The sequence below is a fragment of the Astatotilapia calliptera genome, chromosome 7, assembly GCF_964374335.1.
Source record: "Astatotilapia calliptera chromosome 7, fAstCal68.1, whole genome shotgun sequence".
NCBI classification, from domain to species: Eukaryota; Metazoa; Chordata; class Actinopteri; order Cichliformes; family Cichlidae; genus Astatotilapia; species Astatotilapia calliptera.
In genome coordinates, this window is record NC_137428.1 from 61916312 (window position 1) to 61933203 (window position 16892).

At 40.4% G+C, this 16892-nt stretch overlaps 1 protein-coding gene across 1 annotated transcript in view; it reads right to left on the reverse strand.

Moving 5' to 3' along the window:
- polr3b (polymerase (RNA) III (DNA directed) polypeptide B) overlaps nt 1-660 on the reverse strand; it is a 28903-nt gene extending 28243 nt beyond the window's left edge. The window contains exons 1-2 of the mRNA XM_026176282.2: nt 481-660; nt 190-222 (exon numbers count right to left, since the gene is read on the reverse strand). Coding sequence (XP_026032067.2) covers nt 190-222; nt 481-552 — 105 coding nt within the window. The 5' untranslated portion in view covers nt 553-660. The remainder of the gene's footprint in view (nt 1-189; nt 223-480) is intronic.
- Nucleotides 661-16892: the final 16232 nt, after the last annotated feature.

Here is a 16892-nt window from a genome sequence, read left to right on the forward strand (position 1 = left end):
ATTAGTGCTAACCACAGTATGGCTGCTTCCAGCAGGGTAACGCACCATCTCACAGAGCTCAGCTCACCTCAAACTGTTTTTATAAACATGACAGCACACTATTATAGTTTCTACCATACTTTAAACATATTTTAATCAAGCAGCATTAAAATTTAGTAAAAGTGTGTAAGGGCTGTTGTGTTCTGTTACCTTCAGGAAGGCTGGTAACAACTTCCATTTTTCCTGTTAAAAAGGGAAAACGAGCAAATAAACAACAAGTCCGTTTTTATTCATAACGCGAAAACTATTCGAACTGTGTCCATACTTATGCACTTTCTCCAAATTGTACACTAGAAACAATATCTATCAGAAACAACAAACTGGGACACAGGACGTTCCCCTTCACTCTGCATCTCTATGAGCTAACAGCCTCCACGCTAGCGTTAGCATCTCTGTGCTCGTGCTGCTAGACTTTCGGTCCTTTCCGGTCTTCATACTCACAGCTACAGTGTTGACAGGAGCCGCCAGCTCCAGTGGGGTCATGTCGCTAAACTGTCCTCCCAGGACCTCCATGGTTTACTCCACTGCTTAACAGCAAACACACAAAAACCTGTACCAACTGTCAGTGTTGATATCGTGCAAGCGTGACTCCTTTGTGTTGCACTCTAAAACGTCCGTACGACCGGAACCAAGAAAAGCGTTCCGACTCTGTAACTCAAAAGGACTGTATCGTTCTACTTTTTAAAAATTACGTCATATAATATTGTATTGTGACGCACAGTTACTCACAATTGCGTCACAAAAAAAGTAACTGTGCGATGCAACAAATGGTAAATGGCCTGTATTTGTATAGCGCTTTACTAGTCCCTAAGGACCCCAAAGCGCTTTCCATATCCAGTCATCCACCCATTCACACACACATTCACACACTGGTGATGGCAAGCTACATTGTAGCCACAGCCACCCTAGGGCGCACTGACAGAGGCGACAGTACAATGAGACTTTAGAATGTTTCCTTTCTTACTTATTGGAGTCATTTATTTAATTTAAGTTCATATTCTCTCTCTCTCGCACTCTCGGGTTTTCTTTAATGAACTACTGTAATAAATATTTAAGAAGAATGAATGGCACGTGGTTCATTAGACTTAAGTCAGATGTCCTGCTCTAGAAGTGACATCTCCAGTTTCATTATTCACTGATGACTCTTCTACTTCTGGATCACCTTTCAGTGCATTGAAACTATTTTTGAAACCACCATTACTAAAATTTAACCTTGACTTCAATAATGTCAATCTAGTTAACACAAAAGTTAAACAGTAAGATATTGAGAGACCTGTAGCTTGCTACTGTCAACAACCTTCTACTGCTTAGAAGTATTTCTTATTTGGCTTTCTGTTTTTCTTCTTTTTTTCAACATACAGTGTAATGACTGTGAATGCTTCTATGCTGGAAATGTCAGGGCTTTGTGTGCGGGCAGGCGGAGATGAGGATCCAAATGCAGGACTCGAACACAAAATTGTAACTCAAAACCTCAACTTTATTGCTGGAGAAAACAAAACATGAACTGAACTGAACATGAAAGTACTGAACACAAAAACACACAGGTATAACCTGTACGACGCAACACTGAGCAATGGAAAACACAGGGCTAATATACACAGGGAAGTAATCAGGGAATGGAAAACAGGAGGGAGACACAGCTGGGAGAGATTGGGGCTAACGAGTCAGGGGATCGAAGCTGGACACACTGACATAAGACACAATCCTTCAAAATAAAACAGGAAACAATACACACTAAACTAAGACACGGACAGAGTGAGACAGACTAGACACTGAACTAAACCAGCAAAAAACATGAGAACACAAAACCTAAGAACTAATCCCTAAACAAGAAGAACTAAAACATAGATTAATAATCATCATCATCATCATCATAACCAACACAAGCACCACAAGAGAATAAGAAAACTATCCATAATGCAAAAACACACCAAAACATAACAACTCAAAATACTGGGTCAAACTGACCCAGAACCGTGACAGGTAAGGAGATGTCATTTCAGGACTTAAACCAGACTCTAAGAAATTGCTGTGTCTAATTTTGCGATGCTGTGAGTAACAAACTGGGTTTAGTTTGGAGGTTGAAGAGGAACTTTCCCTTGCCAGGCCGACAGCCGTCTGTGTTTATCTCATGCAGCGCAGGGCTAAATTTAAAATTATTAAATACTTAAGACAATGTATATTCTTCTATGAAAAAAAATACAAGTATTCATTTAAGCAAATAAACAGAGCCATAAGAGATGTTTTTCAGAAACTGTTGTCTTTATTTTGATTTGCAACTAACAAATTTTTTAAAAATTTGTAGTTTTTGTTGTGCTCTCTATTATGTGAACCCCTCACCTAATTTGTTATGTTTTTTAACAAATTAAACCCCAACAATCAAATGATCCCCTGTGAGCAAGCACTAGGCACGGTGGAAAGGAAAAACTCCCTTTAAACAGGAAGAAACCTTTGACAGAACCAGGCTCAGGAAGGGGCAGCCATCTGTCGCGACTGGTTGGGGGGTGAGAGGCAAAAGAAAAGAAAAATGAGAGCACAAGTTAGAGAACATGAGCAACATTTAGCTAACATGAACAACGTATGGTTTTCTGGACTGTGGCTGAAAAGCAGTCCATCATTACTAGTCTTTAAAAGGGAACTAATCGATCACCAAGGTGGCAATATGGCTCAACGAGGCCATAGACAGAGTTAAATAGGCAATCACTGTTAAGCATTGAAAAGCCCCAGTAACCTGCAGCTATAATAAGGCCTACTGCGGCAACACCTAAACCTATTTTAAGTAGGCGTTTGGCACCATGACGCCATGAACCACTGCTAGTCGGAGCCACGTCAGGAGATGGTTCTGAGACAGGAGAATCAAGCTCCTCAGGTTGAAGACCAAGATTCTCCTGTGTCGGAACCACGTCAGGAGGTGGTTCCAAAGCAGGAAAAAAAAGCTCCTCGGGTTCAGGAGCAAAATTCTCCTGTGTCAGGACCACAGGTGGTTCCAAGGCAGGGAAAAAAAGCTCCTCGGGTTCAGGAGCAAAATTCTCCTGTGTCAGGACCACAGGTGGTTCCAAGGCAGGAAAAAAAAGCTCCTCAGGTTCAGGAGCAAAATTCTCCAGCTGCAGAGCCTCCAGAGATTCCACCTGTGACTGTTGTTCTTGGTACTCAAGAGGCTCTAAAGTTTTCTTGAGTTCGTCTCTCTCCCTTTCAATAAGTGACAACTGAGCAGCAATGCTGCTGTTCTGTCTAAGGAGATATTCTTCCTTTTCCAGAAGGTCACGGTGCATCATTTGAACGGTGTTAACCTGTTCCTGCAATTTAGCCTCCAGAGAATCCACCCTTGACTGTTTTTCATCCAGAGCCTGTCTCACCCGACGCTGAAGAACACATATTTCTTTTTTCAGCTCAATTATTTGTTCAGTCTTGTGATCTATTTCTCTATTCTGTTTTTCTACTATCTCTTCTTTTTTTGTTATTTTGTGGTGAGCTTCTCCCACTTGGTGCTCAAGTCTCACTAACGCTTCCTTGAGATGTGCGTTCTCTTTCTTCTGTTCATTTCTCTCCCTTTCAATCTGAGACAACTCAGCAACAATGTTGCTGTTCTGCTCAAGCAGAGATGCTTCCTTTTCCTGAAATTCATGGAGCATCATCCGAAAGGTTCTAACCTCTGCTTGCAAATTTTTATTCTCTGCAACAATTAGAGCTTGGATGTTATCTGACTGTTGAGTCACTTCTTCAAGCTCAACCATGCTTTCCCTAAAGTGGACATTCCTGTCATGCACATCTCTACTCATTTGTTCACGCTCATTTTTAAAGCGATAGTAATTCTTTTTGTAATATTTCTTTTTGCGCTTTAGGGTGCTTAACTCCAACTGGAGTTCTTGTATTTTCATTTGAGGGTCCCTAGGCTCCGATATTTCTCTCTCCACTAACCCACATAGTTCGATTGATTCCGCTGGAATCGCTCTGTCAGACTGTGAATTATTGACTATTTCTCGTGACATTTCTTTAAAAGCTTAATGCAACGTGTCGAAAGAAAAATACGTGTGCTTAATTATTTAACTTTAAAATAGTCCCTTTCTGAAAGGTTACTGGTTTGCTAAACACAACTCGCTGTTTCTGAAAATGTTCCAAGTAAAACTGTGTTTGCAAAGGTGAAGAGGGGCTATTTATAGACTTTTGTGGCAGCGAATTTGACGTCAGCGCTCTTTGAGCCTTTGATCCTTTGTTTGGTCACAGGATCACATGACAGCTGTGCGTAATTCTGCGCATGCTCAGAGAATACCCATTGTGATGCACGGTTTTGTTTTGAATTTTTTTAAATACCCTGAAAACAGTCCAAACAGTGTTGCCAACTTAGCGATTTTGTCGCTATATTTAGGGAGTTTTCAAACCCCCCTTAGCGTCGTTTTTTTTTTTTTTTCTAAAAAGCGACTTGCGACAAATCTGGCGGCTTTTTCTGGTGTTATTGGAGGCTTATTTATGACGACTTTTGACGTGAAAGCGTTGTTACTCTCAACAAGCAGCGGGTGCTGCCGTGGGCACATCGCTCGTGCCAAAGCGCTCACAGGCGGAGGATAGTCCTCCTCCAGCCGCTGTCAGGGCAGGAGATGTTCACGTGCGTCCAAACTGCAAATGAATCGCGCACGAGCAAAGCCGCCGCTCCCGCACTGACTGTAACGCAGTCAATTCTTCTTTTACTGTTATGCTGTTTTGTGGATCACAAGGTTTAAAACTACTTGTAAACACACACATACAGTAACTCCACCCTAACCTGCAGCTGCAGCGCAAATAACAACGAAAATTGTTTGTAAACGTGTCCTGGAGTTTACAGGTGCAGACAGTGCAACAGCTTCCAGGTCATTTATTCTGCCAATATGGCAAGAAGGTCATAACTGCTTCAAGCACTGTCTATATCAGGGGTAGGCAACGCCAGGCTTCGAGGGCCGGTGTCCTGCAGGCTTTAGATCTCACCCTGGGTCAACACACCTGAATCAAATGATTAGTTCATTACCAGCCCCCTGGAGAACTTCAAGACATGTTGAGGAGGTAATTTAGCCATTTGAATCAGCTGTGTTGGTTCAAGGACACATCTAAAACCTGCAGGACTCTGAGACAGGAGAGTCAAGCTCTTCACGTTGAGGACCAAGATTCTCCTGTGTCGGGACCACATCAGTAGATGGTTCTGAGACTGGAGAAACAAGCTCCTCAGGTTCAGGAGCACTACTATGACAATTTCCCACATGCCAAAGCAACGGAGGAATGTGCTTCATTTGAGCACAACACACAGGGAACCAGCAGTCAGTGATGGGCAATAGAGGAAGCCTGGAAGCAAGAAGCAATCCTGGACTACAATAGGCACAAATACAGCTTGGATAACCTAGAGAGGATGTCAGTCAGTACAGCCTTCCCTTGTTAGCAAGTAAAACCTGGTTCCGTTTTGTTTCCTTGCTTTCGTGAATGAGAATAAGTTTCTAAATTAGCGGGGCCTGTGGAAGCGCAGACCTAACAGAGTGTGCCATGTGTTGTGCTGTGTGTCACGTCACATGTGTATTCATACCTCACAGTGAATATAAACCACTAAGGCCACCAGCTAAATCCTGCAACCACACAGACCATACTGATGGATTACCACAGAGTAAAAATGGCTTGAGCAAGAAAGATCAGAACTCAGCCTAAACCTCCTGTGAATGAGACGAACTGTGTTTGACCTCCAGTGGGACAGATCATCTTAGAATTGTAGACATATTCTTGCTCTATGACAGATTCCCCGACTCATCTTCAGCCTGTTTCCAGCATTTCCTTTTCTGTTAGCTGCCACTTTAGCCAAGCAGCAGCGTGAGTACAAATTACAACCTAAAAAAGCCAAAAAACTGTGACCTGTTCTCAGTTTTCTACCACGGTCTATCCATCTCTTAAATCTTAATGTTGATTCAGAGGTTTGCCTCTTATCTTTATTTAATTTAATAACAGTACAGTACTTTGTTTTTGGTAAGCATTGTTCTTAAGGTAAATATGTAAAAATTGTGTGTGTTTCAGTTCTGTGTCTTGTGTACTGTTTGTTCGTACATGTGTCTTTCTTGCTACTGTTACATCCAAATTTCCCCTTGTGGGACAATTCAAGGATTATTCTATTCTATGTCATTTGTTCACAGCCTCTCCCAGTCAGAGCTTTTCTCCATGCTTGTCTTACTGCACATGATGTTATTAGCACAACCACTTTAAAGGTGATAATTTAGGACTTCATCAATAACACAGACAGCAATGTAGTTAAACATCTTACACTTCATTTTTATTAGCAATGAACTTAACCTACATACACATTGTATTTATCACTACCACTCATTACAATATTCATTGTTTGCTCAAATGTAATTAATACTTTCATTTTTCTAAAAATACCTCAAAACACAATTGTATGGAAGTATGTTACAGGAAAAATGATTCTATGTTTCTTTACCTTCTTTTAAATGTACAAAGATGCCTTTTGTCTGCCCTCTCCCTATGGTTAGATTAGTTTAGAATTATCTTTTTAGACTTTCCCAGCAAACACATCTTGTTTCTGGGACATATTGTTTTAGATTGTTTTATCTTCCCTAGCTCTCTGCTGACGAGACTAGCACCATATATGGAGTTGTTTTATTTTATCTGTCTATTATTTGTTATCCTGTTCTCACTGTCTCTGTGCTCTGTGCCTATAAAAATTACCAAGCCACTGTGCATGGTGTGAGTTGTTCTTAGCAGCTCACCCGTGTACACGTTTGATAAAGAAAGTAACTTTGTCTCATTGTGTCTTTATTTCTCCTGGGTCTTTTACAGAGGTTTCCCCCAACATTTCTTGGTCCTTCGGAGCCGGATCGCCTCCATCGTGTCCCATCTCCGTGACCAGTCCACGTTGCTCGCCTGTCGACAGCTCACATACTAGGTGTGTGATAAAAGACCAAGAGCGTTAAATTCGAGTCTTGGCCAACGTTCTTAGAAAGCGACCCACGGTGGTGGGGCCCGATCGAGGTGGACCAGACCCGGCGACACTGACCAGGTAGATACAGACACACTGACACAATCTTGCGTAAAAACGTATTTTAAATTCAGGGAATTTAAAATAGCGAAAGTAGCTCGTCGCGACTGGAAGCTCCCCACTTCTGTGGGTTTAAAGTAGCTCGTCGGCTGGTAGCTTGGAGCTCGTCGACTGGAAGCTCCCCACTCTTGTGGGTTAGGTTTGGAGCTCTGGGTAGCTCCCCCAGCTGGGTCAAGGGAATAAGTAGCTCGTCTACAGAAAGACTGGCAGCTCCCCTTTATTATAAGGGTTCCGATCGCGCGAATAAGTGTGAATGTATGCGTGTGTATTGTTGTAACTAACGGAGCAAGCTGAATTTTCACGGTCCGATAAGAGACTGAGCTGCTCCTACTGTGTTTTTCTTTTACTGCTATTCACTGACGTGCTGGTGAGTTGAGAGAACGGTCGAGTTCCGCCTCGTAAAGTTCACACCGCTTTTGGAAATAGTCCGAAAGTAGAAGGGCGTGTGAGCAACCACTCTCGTCTCTAATACCAGCGAAGGTGATAGCAGCTGTATTGTGTATATATTACTTAAACAAAAATAAGTAAATACATAAATAAGATGGGTAATCAAGCAAGTGAAATTAAAACTCACTCCTGCTGACGAGCAGTGGTGAGAAAAGAAAAGTCCAGACGCCGGACAAAAACAGTGTCTGTAAACTGAGAGATTTAAGAAAACAAAATATAAACAGTCAGAAGAACAGAACTCAACAACCAGTTTAGTAAAACCAGAAGACGAGACACTGTGCAGTCCCCACAATCCTTTTAGTAAACCATCACCCATTCAGGAAGAACATAATAATCCCTTATTAAGTGAAAACTAGAGATCACAGTAGTTTTGTAGTAGTTTAAAAGGGTTGAAAACAGACCCCACTGAGTAGATATAAATATAAAAAGTACGAAATAAAGATAAACAAAGGGAAAATTACAGTAGAAATTATCTTTAGAGTATTTGAAATTAATAATAGCAAGGATAACAACCTGTAAAGTGATATTATCAATGAAACACAGTTGGCATGATGACCATGCCCAGCATGTATAAAATGAATATAAAGCAAATAATTCACACGAAAATATTTTAATAAAATAAATAAGGTATATTAAGGCTGTGTCATTGTTCAGCCAAGGACAGTGTGTGAAAAGGTAACTGTCTCCACCTTGGGAAAAGGATGATACTGCAGGTCATCTGAAGCCCTTGATGGATACAAAATAAAATATAAATAATATATTATAATAGAACTGCCTGGTCCGCCATGCAACAGAGAGAACAAATGTGACCGCAGATTGGATGAATTCTAAATTATCTGTTTGCTGAATAAGATGATCTAACTATCAAATTGGCTCAGTAGTAGTATAGTGGTACACACTGATAAAATATTATAATATGCTATTGCTGTCATATAAGACAAAGAGGATAATATTAACAATGACATAATATTAATATGAAGAGGCACCTTAATCGGTTATGATGTGAGGTGGATAATTGTTAAGCAGTAGTCTGCATCAAGCTTAAGGTTTGCTGAAACTCAGTGTAATGACATGTGAGATGAAGACAATACAGAGAATAACTAAACTAATGAAGTGCATAGAGGCACTTGACCAGCTTGAAACCTATCATCCTAGAATGACACATTGCTGAGATATAGAGCACACCTATAATAACAACCAATAAGCAAAACCCTGTAGACAACAGCTAAAACTACAGGATTGAGAAGCTGAATTAAATATGTAGACACTGCTAAGCTGATGAGCATGTTACACATTTTCTTTTATTTTTATTTATTTGTTTCTTTTAGAGCAGAAGCTGCTGTAACACACCCAAAGAAAGACTCTAGGTCTGACCAACCGTCTCAGTCGTGGGCAAAAAGATGTCAGTCAATAAAATTCTAAAAGATAATTTGTTGACGAAAAATATATCAAGAGATAAAAGATAGAACAGTCCAGTGTCCCACTTATGAATTGTATAACAGAGAGACAAAACGACACACTTAATATAAAATTCATAGCGCAAAACCAATCCATCCCAATCATATCTGATTTCATCACATTACATACCTGCACAGAGAGACAAAACAACACAGCAGTGGTTGTAGTGTGGGCTATAAGTAGACCAGTGTATCAGTGCAATCAAGTACACCTGCCTCTAATTAGTCCAACCCCATTCCAGCCATTGGCTCACCAAAAATGTGACAAACACAAAACCACTCCCAACCCAGTGAAACTTCACACAATAATATGGAGCTGAATTAACACAGGCACATTAGTCTACCATGTTACAAGCTGCATGCTATTAAACGCCAACATATGCAGACTTCTGCCTTGTTCGGGTGGCAGCATTTTTCTTTTTTCTTTTGTGTCCTGACACGTTTATGTTTTTTGTTTTTGTTTGATTATTTTGTTGGTTTTGGAAACGAATTTAAACGAACTTGTGACCATACTTGAGAATCACAGTGACACATAGTGATTAGGCATATGATTGAAAAATGCCTAGGTTTAGAGCTGTGAGCTATGAGCTGTGAGCAATGCAAAGTTAAATATATATATTTGTATAAATGGGAAACAACCCTAACTTGAAAGTTTGAAATGTGTGAGATCCATGCATTGTTTGAAGAACTAGAAATTATCTAAAACTGCCTTAAGTGAAAATGTAGAGTTGCATCTATTCTCCCAAACAAAAAAAAACAAAACACAAAAAAAGGGAGAAGCATTCTGTAACTTCAAAATAAGGCTGACTGTTGACAACAGACTAAAACACTAATTCGCAGGTGGCTATCAGGAACAGAGAGGCGAGCAAAGTCACAAACACCAAGGCCGCAGACAGCCACGCAGAAACAGCAGATAACATAGAGACAACGCCTGCTAGAACCGTGGAGAGGAAGGTCACTTCACACGAGATTGTTGCGCATGTGAAATACACAAAGATAAACAAATAACCATTTATATAGACAGCCAGTATGTTTGCTCTGCTGTGCATCATTTTGCAAAAAATCTGGAAAACCAGAGGAATGATTACACCAACTGGCAAACCAGCATGCCAACCTCTTACAACGCCTACTGACTCTTTCATTACTACAGGCAACAATTTTGCTGACAGAGCAGCAAAATAGGCGGCACAAAAGACAAACATCACATTGATGGCAGTGAACACACATCAGATTCCACTGGATGTGTTGAAAAATGAACAAAAGCAGCAAGCACAGCAGAGCAGGCAAAATGGCTAAAACACGGTGCAGTTCTGACAAACGACTTAATGATGTGTTATGGCAAGCCAGTGTTGCCAAAATTCCTCCACAAAATGGCGGCATTAGTGACTCATGGCTGTACGCATTTGTCAACGGGGGGACTGACCAGTATTGTCAACTCTCATTTCTACACTGTAAATTCTACACAATACTCTCATTTCTACACTGTAAATTCTACACTGTAAATTTTGAAACCTCAGCAAAACAATTTGTCAGAACATGCATGACGTGTCAAAAATGTAATGCTCAGGGAAACCTGAGACCACACAATCCATATGGACTTTATTGAGCTAAATGAATGCCAAGGGTAAAAATACACCCTAGTGGTTATAGATGTATTCTCAAAGTGGCCAGAAATCTACCCAGTGAAAAAGGCAGATACAATTTCAGTAGCAAAATGTATGTCTAAGTTGTAGGAAAATAAAGAGATGATTGTAAATGACGAAGAATGTAATGATGTCTATCAAGTGTCTTGCAGATCACAGCCCGGTGACTGGGTTCTGATCAAAGTGCTCCAAAGGAAAAACTGGAGCTTGCAAAATTGCGGAACGACCATCTTGCATCCATCAGAGCCAGTAAGTGAAGCCATCTAAACACAGCTGACGGCAGGCTTGCCCACTTGTTGTGATCTCGCCCGGTGGAGGGGTCAGCTTTCCTGGCCGGGGGGTCTACTCGCGACAGGAGGGTGTGTCCCGTCGTCATGAGGTGGTGGCTCTTAACAACTGCAGCGGCCCTGACCATGGCCGGGCTCCTCATCTTTGCTTCCGTGAGGGACAATAAGTCACGTTATATGGAGAAAAGGCAGACACTGTATGACAAAGGAAAGTACACCAAGTTTCCCCATGGCTATGCCACTAATTTCTGGTGGCAGTTTATGAACACTACAGCTTACTTGAATAATAAAACTGACTGCTATGCAAATACATATACACTTTCTGCCCACCAAGGAACGAGAGGAAGTGTATGGACTGTTCACTCAACGAAACCTGTGCCAGTAACGCGACACTGATGAGCCTCAACTGTCGCTCCAACTACAGCTACCGAATGATACTACAAACAAAGACTCATTACCAGACAGGATGTGCACGGACGGCACCAAGCAGTAAAGGAACCAGAGTTTCGCATCTGAGGAGGAGTGAAATTCTTACAGAGCTTGATCCCCGGCATTGGAGTTGCCGAGGTGCGGGATCATGTGGAAATCAACCGATATGCTCTGCTACGACACATCAACTTGACTAAGACCCTGGGAACCGCCTTAGCAGGAGAACAGCAGGCCATCAGAACGATGGTGCTGCAGAACAGACTGACACTAGACCTGCTAACAGCATCACAAGGAGGAGTTTGCAAGCTGATCGGGGAAACATGTTGCACTTTTATCCCTGATGGATACGAAACTGGAGGAGACATTTATGAAGCTTTGCAGAATTTGTCCATTCTGCAAAAATATGTCACTGACCACACATCTGGAGCAGCTACACCGCCATGTCTAAGAGTAATGATTTCAAAGATGATAACAACTACAATGACTGCTTATGTTGCCGTGCCTAAAGAAGAACAGCATCCCGTTGCAATTCTGTTAGAGGAGAACTTGTAATAACTGCTAATGAATGACGTGGTGATTAAAAATGACTTCTGCCTTTTTCAAGTGATCATGCACTGATTAACACATTAGTAGTTTATGCAGGTACAATATAAGGTTTTCACCCTTTTATTTTTTGAAGTTCTCATCCTTTATTTTTTGAAGTTTTCATTTTAAATATGAAGTTTTCATTATTTTACATATAAAGTTTTCAATTTAAGGTTTGCATCATTTTAAGTATAAGGTTTTCATCCTTGTATTTTTTTTTGAAGTTTTCATTTTACATATGAAGTTTTCATCATTTTTAAATACAAAGTTTTCATTTTAGTTTTCATCCTTTTATTTTTTGTAGTTTTCGTTTTAAAATATAAGGTTTTTATCTTTTATTTTTTGTAGTTTTATTATTTTTTCTTGTTTATTCCACTTGTTATTTCAATTACTATGATTTTCATTTACTATGTTTTTCTTTTTATTATTTTCTTTTGTTTTATTCTTTAGACCAGATGACTTCCATTTCTGCTATGCTGACATTTTGAAAATTAAAAAATTGCTTAAGATACTTAATAAATAACCTTCACAGACAATTGTTGTATACATTTAAAATAAGTTAAGACAGGAGGGAATGTTACAGGAAAAATGATTCTATGTTTCTTTACCTTCTTTTAAATGTACAAAGATGCCTTTTGTCTGCCCTCTCCCTATGGTTAGATTAGTTTAGAATTATCTTTTTAGACTTTCCCAGCAAACACATCTTGTTTCTGGGACATATTGTTTTAGATTGTTTTATCTTCCCTAGCTCTCTGCTGACGAGACTAGCACCATATATGGAGTTGTTTTATTTTATCTGTTTATTATTTGTTATCCTGTTCTCACTGTCTCTGTGCTCTGTGCCTATAAAAATTACCAAGCCACTGTGCATGGTGTGAGTTGTTCTTAGCAGCTCACCCGTGTACACGTTTGATAAAGAAAGTAACTTTGTCTCATTGTGTCTTTATTTCTCCTGGGTCTTTTACAGAGGTTTCCCCCAACAAAGTAATAAAACACAAACAAATCAGTAAAATATGTATTTTACAAAATTGTGCTAGATAACATTCTGCAGTATTGCACAAACTCTTTCCAATGACAAGTAAAATATAAACTATTTTGACCACTTTTTTCCATTTGACTGCATAAAAATGAACATTTACAAAGAGTTATCTTATCTAACTGTTAATTTAGACTTCATCATTATGCAATGCATACCCTGCTGCATCTAAGCCCAAACCAGTAACCAGGCAGAAGTACAGAACAGTGTCCCTGGTAAATGAAGAGGAATCAAACGGGGCTTGCGTTTGTGTGTGTGTATTTGTGTTTTAATACATGGTGGTGAAGCATCTTTTTTAAGACCCAAAGGGTTACTTTGGATATTTACAAGTCTGCTTTAACTCCAAATGATCAAAATTTAGATATCTATAAATTTCTAAGAGATCATAGTCATGTTTCTGCAGTCAAGCGACTAGTCTAAATTATGCGTGGTGACACTGCACTATTTTACAGAACCAGACTTCTAAAGGTCCAAACTAATCATTTAACATTATATAGAAACATATGCACATTTACAAAAAACAACAAAAAGCAAAACAAAACAAATCGAGAACTCCAAGGAAGATCTCCTCTATTTTGTTCGCTAGCTGTCTAGCTTCACATGGTCACGTGTCGTGAGGGCAGCATAGTGAGGCTGCACTGACTTACAAAGCTTGCTCTACCCTAGGCAGTTCAAACACAGAACATGTCTTTGTACAAGCACAAGACACAGCAGTCGCTAAATAAACTAGAAAAGATTTGTCACCTGAACAGAGTTTGTGTGGATTCTATCAGTCATGTGTTAGCAGGGTGAACAGCAGTGGGCTGTGTTTATTCCTAGTGAGTCCAACTTCTTTACCAGCTTCTGGGGAAGTTAGGTTATATATTACCAGTAACTTTTCAGATCAAAAGGTGATAAAGTTCAGATTTCTTTTCACCATATCATTGATGAAACTTACTTTTTTTTTAAATTTGAGCATCAGGGACAAGGCTGTTAATTGTTAAGGTCAAGGTTAAGCATGTGAATGTACTCTGTGTGAACACTCGAGAGCAACAGAACATGATCTGGGATGCACTGAACAGGTTCCTGAAAACTGTGGAACAAACCAAAAATGCTTATAAATATGTGACCTGGAAGCTGTTGCACTGTCTGCACCTGTAAACTCCAGGACACGTTTACAAACAATTTTCGTTGTTATTTGCGCTGCAGCTGCAGGTTAGGGTGGAGTTACTGTATGTGTGTGTGTTTACAAGTAGTTTTAAACCTTGTGATCCACAAAACAGCATAACAGTAAAAGAAGAATTGACTGCGTTACAGTCAGTGCGGGAGCGGCGGCTTTGCTCGTGCGCGATTCATTTGCAGTTTGGACGCACGTGAACATCTCCTGCCCTGACAGCGGCTGGAGGAGGACTATCCTCCGCCTGTGAGCGCTTTGGCACGAGCGAGGTGCCCACGGAAGCACCCGCTGCTTGTTGAGAGTAAGAGCAACAAGCGCTTTCACGTCAAAAGTCGTCATAAATAAGCCTCCAATAACACCAGAAAAAGCCGCCAGATTTGTCGCAAGTCGCTTTTTAGAAAAAGAAAAAAAACGACGCTAAGGGGGGTTTGAAAACTCCCTAAATATAGCGACAAAATCGCTAAGTTGGAAACACTGTTTGGACTGTTTTCAGGGTATTTAAAAAAAATTCAAAACAAAACCGTGCGTCACAATGGGTATTCTCTGAGTATGCGCAGAATTACGCACAGCTGTCATGTGATCCTGTGATGAAACAAAGGATCAAAGGCTCAAAGAGCGCTGACGTCAAATTCGCTGCCACAAAAGTCTATAAATAGCCCCTCTTCACCTTTGCAAACACAGTTTTACTTGGAACATTTTCAGAAACAGCGAGTTGTGTTTAGCAAACCAGAAACCTTTCAGAAAGGGACTATTTTAAAGTTAAATAATTAAGCACACGTATTTTTCTTTCGACACGTTGCATTAAGCTTTTAAAGAAATGTCACGAGAAATAGTCAATAATTCACAGTCTGACAGAGCGATTCCAGCGGAATCAAACGAACTATATGGGTTAGTGGAGAGAGAAATATCGTATAGAGACCTTCAAATGAAAATACAAGAACAAATTAGTACGATGCATCGTGATGTCAAGGCAGAGTTAGAGAGACTTGAGCACCAAGTGGGAGAAGCTCACCACAAAATAACAAAAAAAGAAGGGATAATAGAAAAACAGAATAGAGAAATAGATCACAAGACTGAACAAATAATTGAGCTGAAAAAAGAAATATGTGTTCTTCAGCGTCGGGTGAGACAGGCTCTGGATGACAAACAGTCAAGGGTGGAATCTCTGGAGGCTAAATTGCAGGAACAGGTTAACACCGTTCAAATGATGCACCGTGACTTTCTGGAAAAGGAAGAATATCTCCTTAGACAGAACAGCAGCATTGCTGCTCAGTTGTCACTTATTGAAAGGGAGAGAGACGAACTCAAGAAAACTTTAGAGCCTCTTGAGTACCAAGAACAACAGTCACAGGTGGAATCTCTGGAGGCTCTGCAGCTGGAGAATTTTGCTCCTGAACCTGAGGAGCTTTTTTTTCCTGCCTTGGAACCACCTGTGGTCCTGACACAGGAGAATTTTGCTCCTGAACCCGAGGAGCTTTTTTTTCCTGCCTTGGAACCACCTGTGGTCCTGACACAGGAGAATTTTGCTCCTGAACCCGAGGAGCTTTTTTTTCCTGCTTTGGAACCACCTCCTGACGTGGTTCCGACACAGGAGAATCTTGGTCTTCAACCTGAGGAGCTTGATTCTCCTGTCTCAGAACCATCTCCTGACGTGGCTCCGACTAGTGGTTCATGGCGTCATGGTGCCAAACGCCTACTTAAAATAGGTTTAGGTGTTGCCGCAGTAGGCCTTATTATAGCTGCAGGTTACTGGGGCTTTTCAGTGCTTAACAGTGATTGCCTATTTAACTCTGTCTATGGCCTCGTTGAGCCATATTGCCACCTTGGTGATCGATTAGTTCCCTTTTAAAGACTAGTAATGATGGACTGCTTTTCATCCACAGTCCAGAAAACCATACGTTGTTCATATCAGACAACATAAGCAACATTTAGCTAACTTGTGCTCTCATTTTTCTTTTCTTTTGCCTCTCACACCCCAACCAGTCGCGACAGATGGCTGCCCCTTCCTGAGCCTGGTTCTGTCAAAGGTTTCTTCCTGTTTAAAGGGAGTTTTTCCTTTCCACTGTGCCTAGTGCTTGCTCACAGGGGATCATTTGATTGTTGGGGTTTAATTTGTTAAAAAACATAACAAATTAGGTGAGGGGTTCACATAATAGAGAGCACAACAAAAACTACAAATTTTTAAAAAATTTGTTAGTTGCAAATCAAAATAAAGACAACAGTTTCTGAAAAACATCTCTTACGGCTCTGTTTATTTGCTTAAATGAATACTTGTATTTTTTTTCATAGAAGAATATACATTGTCTTAAGTATTTAATAATTTTAAATTTAGCCCTGCGCTGCATGAGATAAACTGAGATGAGATAAACACAGACGGCTGTCGAGGCCTGGCGAGGGAAAGTTCCTCTTCAACCTCCAAACTGAACCCAGTTTGTTACTCGCAGCATCGCAAAATTAGACACAGCAATTTCTTAGAGTCTGGTTTAAGTCCTGAAATGACATCTCCTTACCTGTCACGATTCTGGGTCAGTTTGACCCAGTATTTTGAGTTGTTATGTTTTGGTGTGTTTTTGCATTATGGATAGTTTTCTTATTCTCTTGTGGTGCTTTTGTTGGTTATGATGATGATGATTATTAATCTATGTTTTAGTTCTTCTTGTTTAGGGATTAGTTCTTAGGTTTTGTGTTCTCATGGTTTTTGCTGGTTTAGTTCAGTGTCTAGTCTGTCTCTCTCTGTCCGTGTCTTAGTT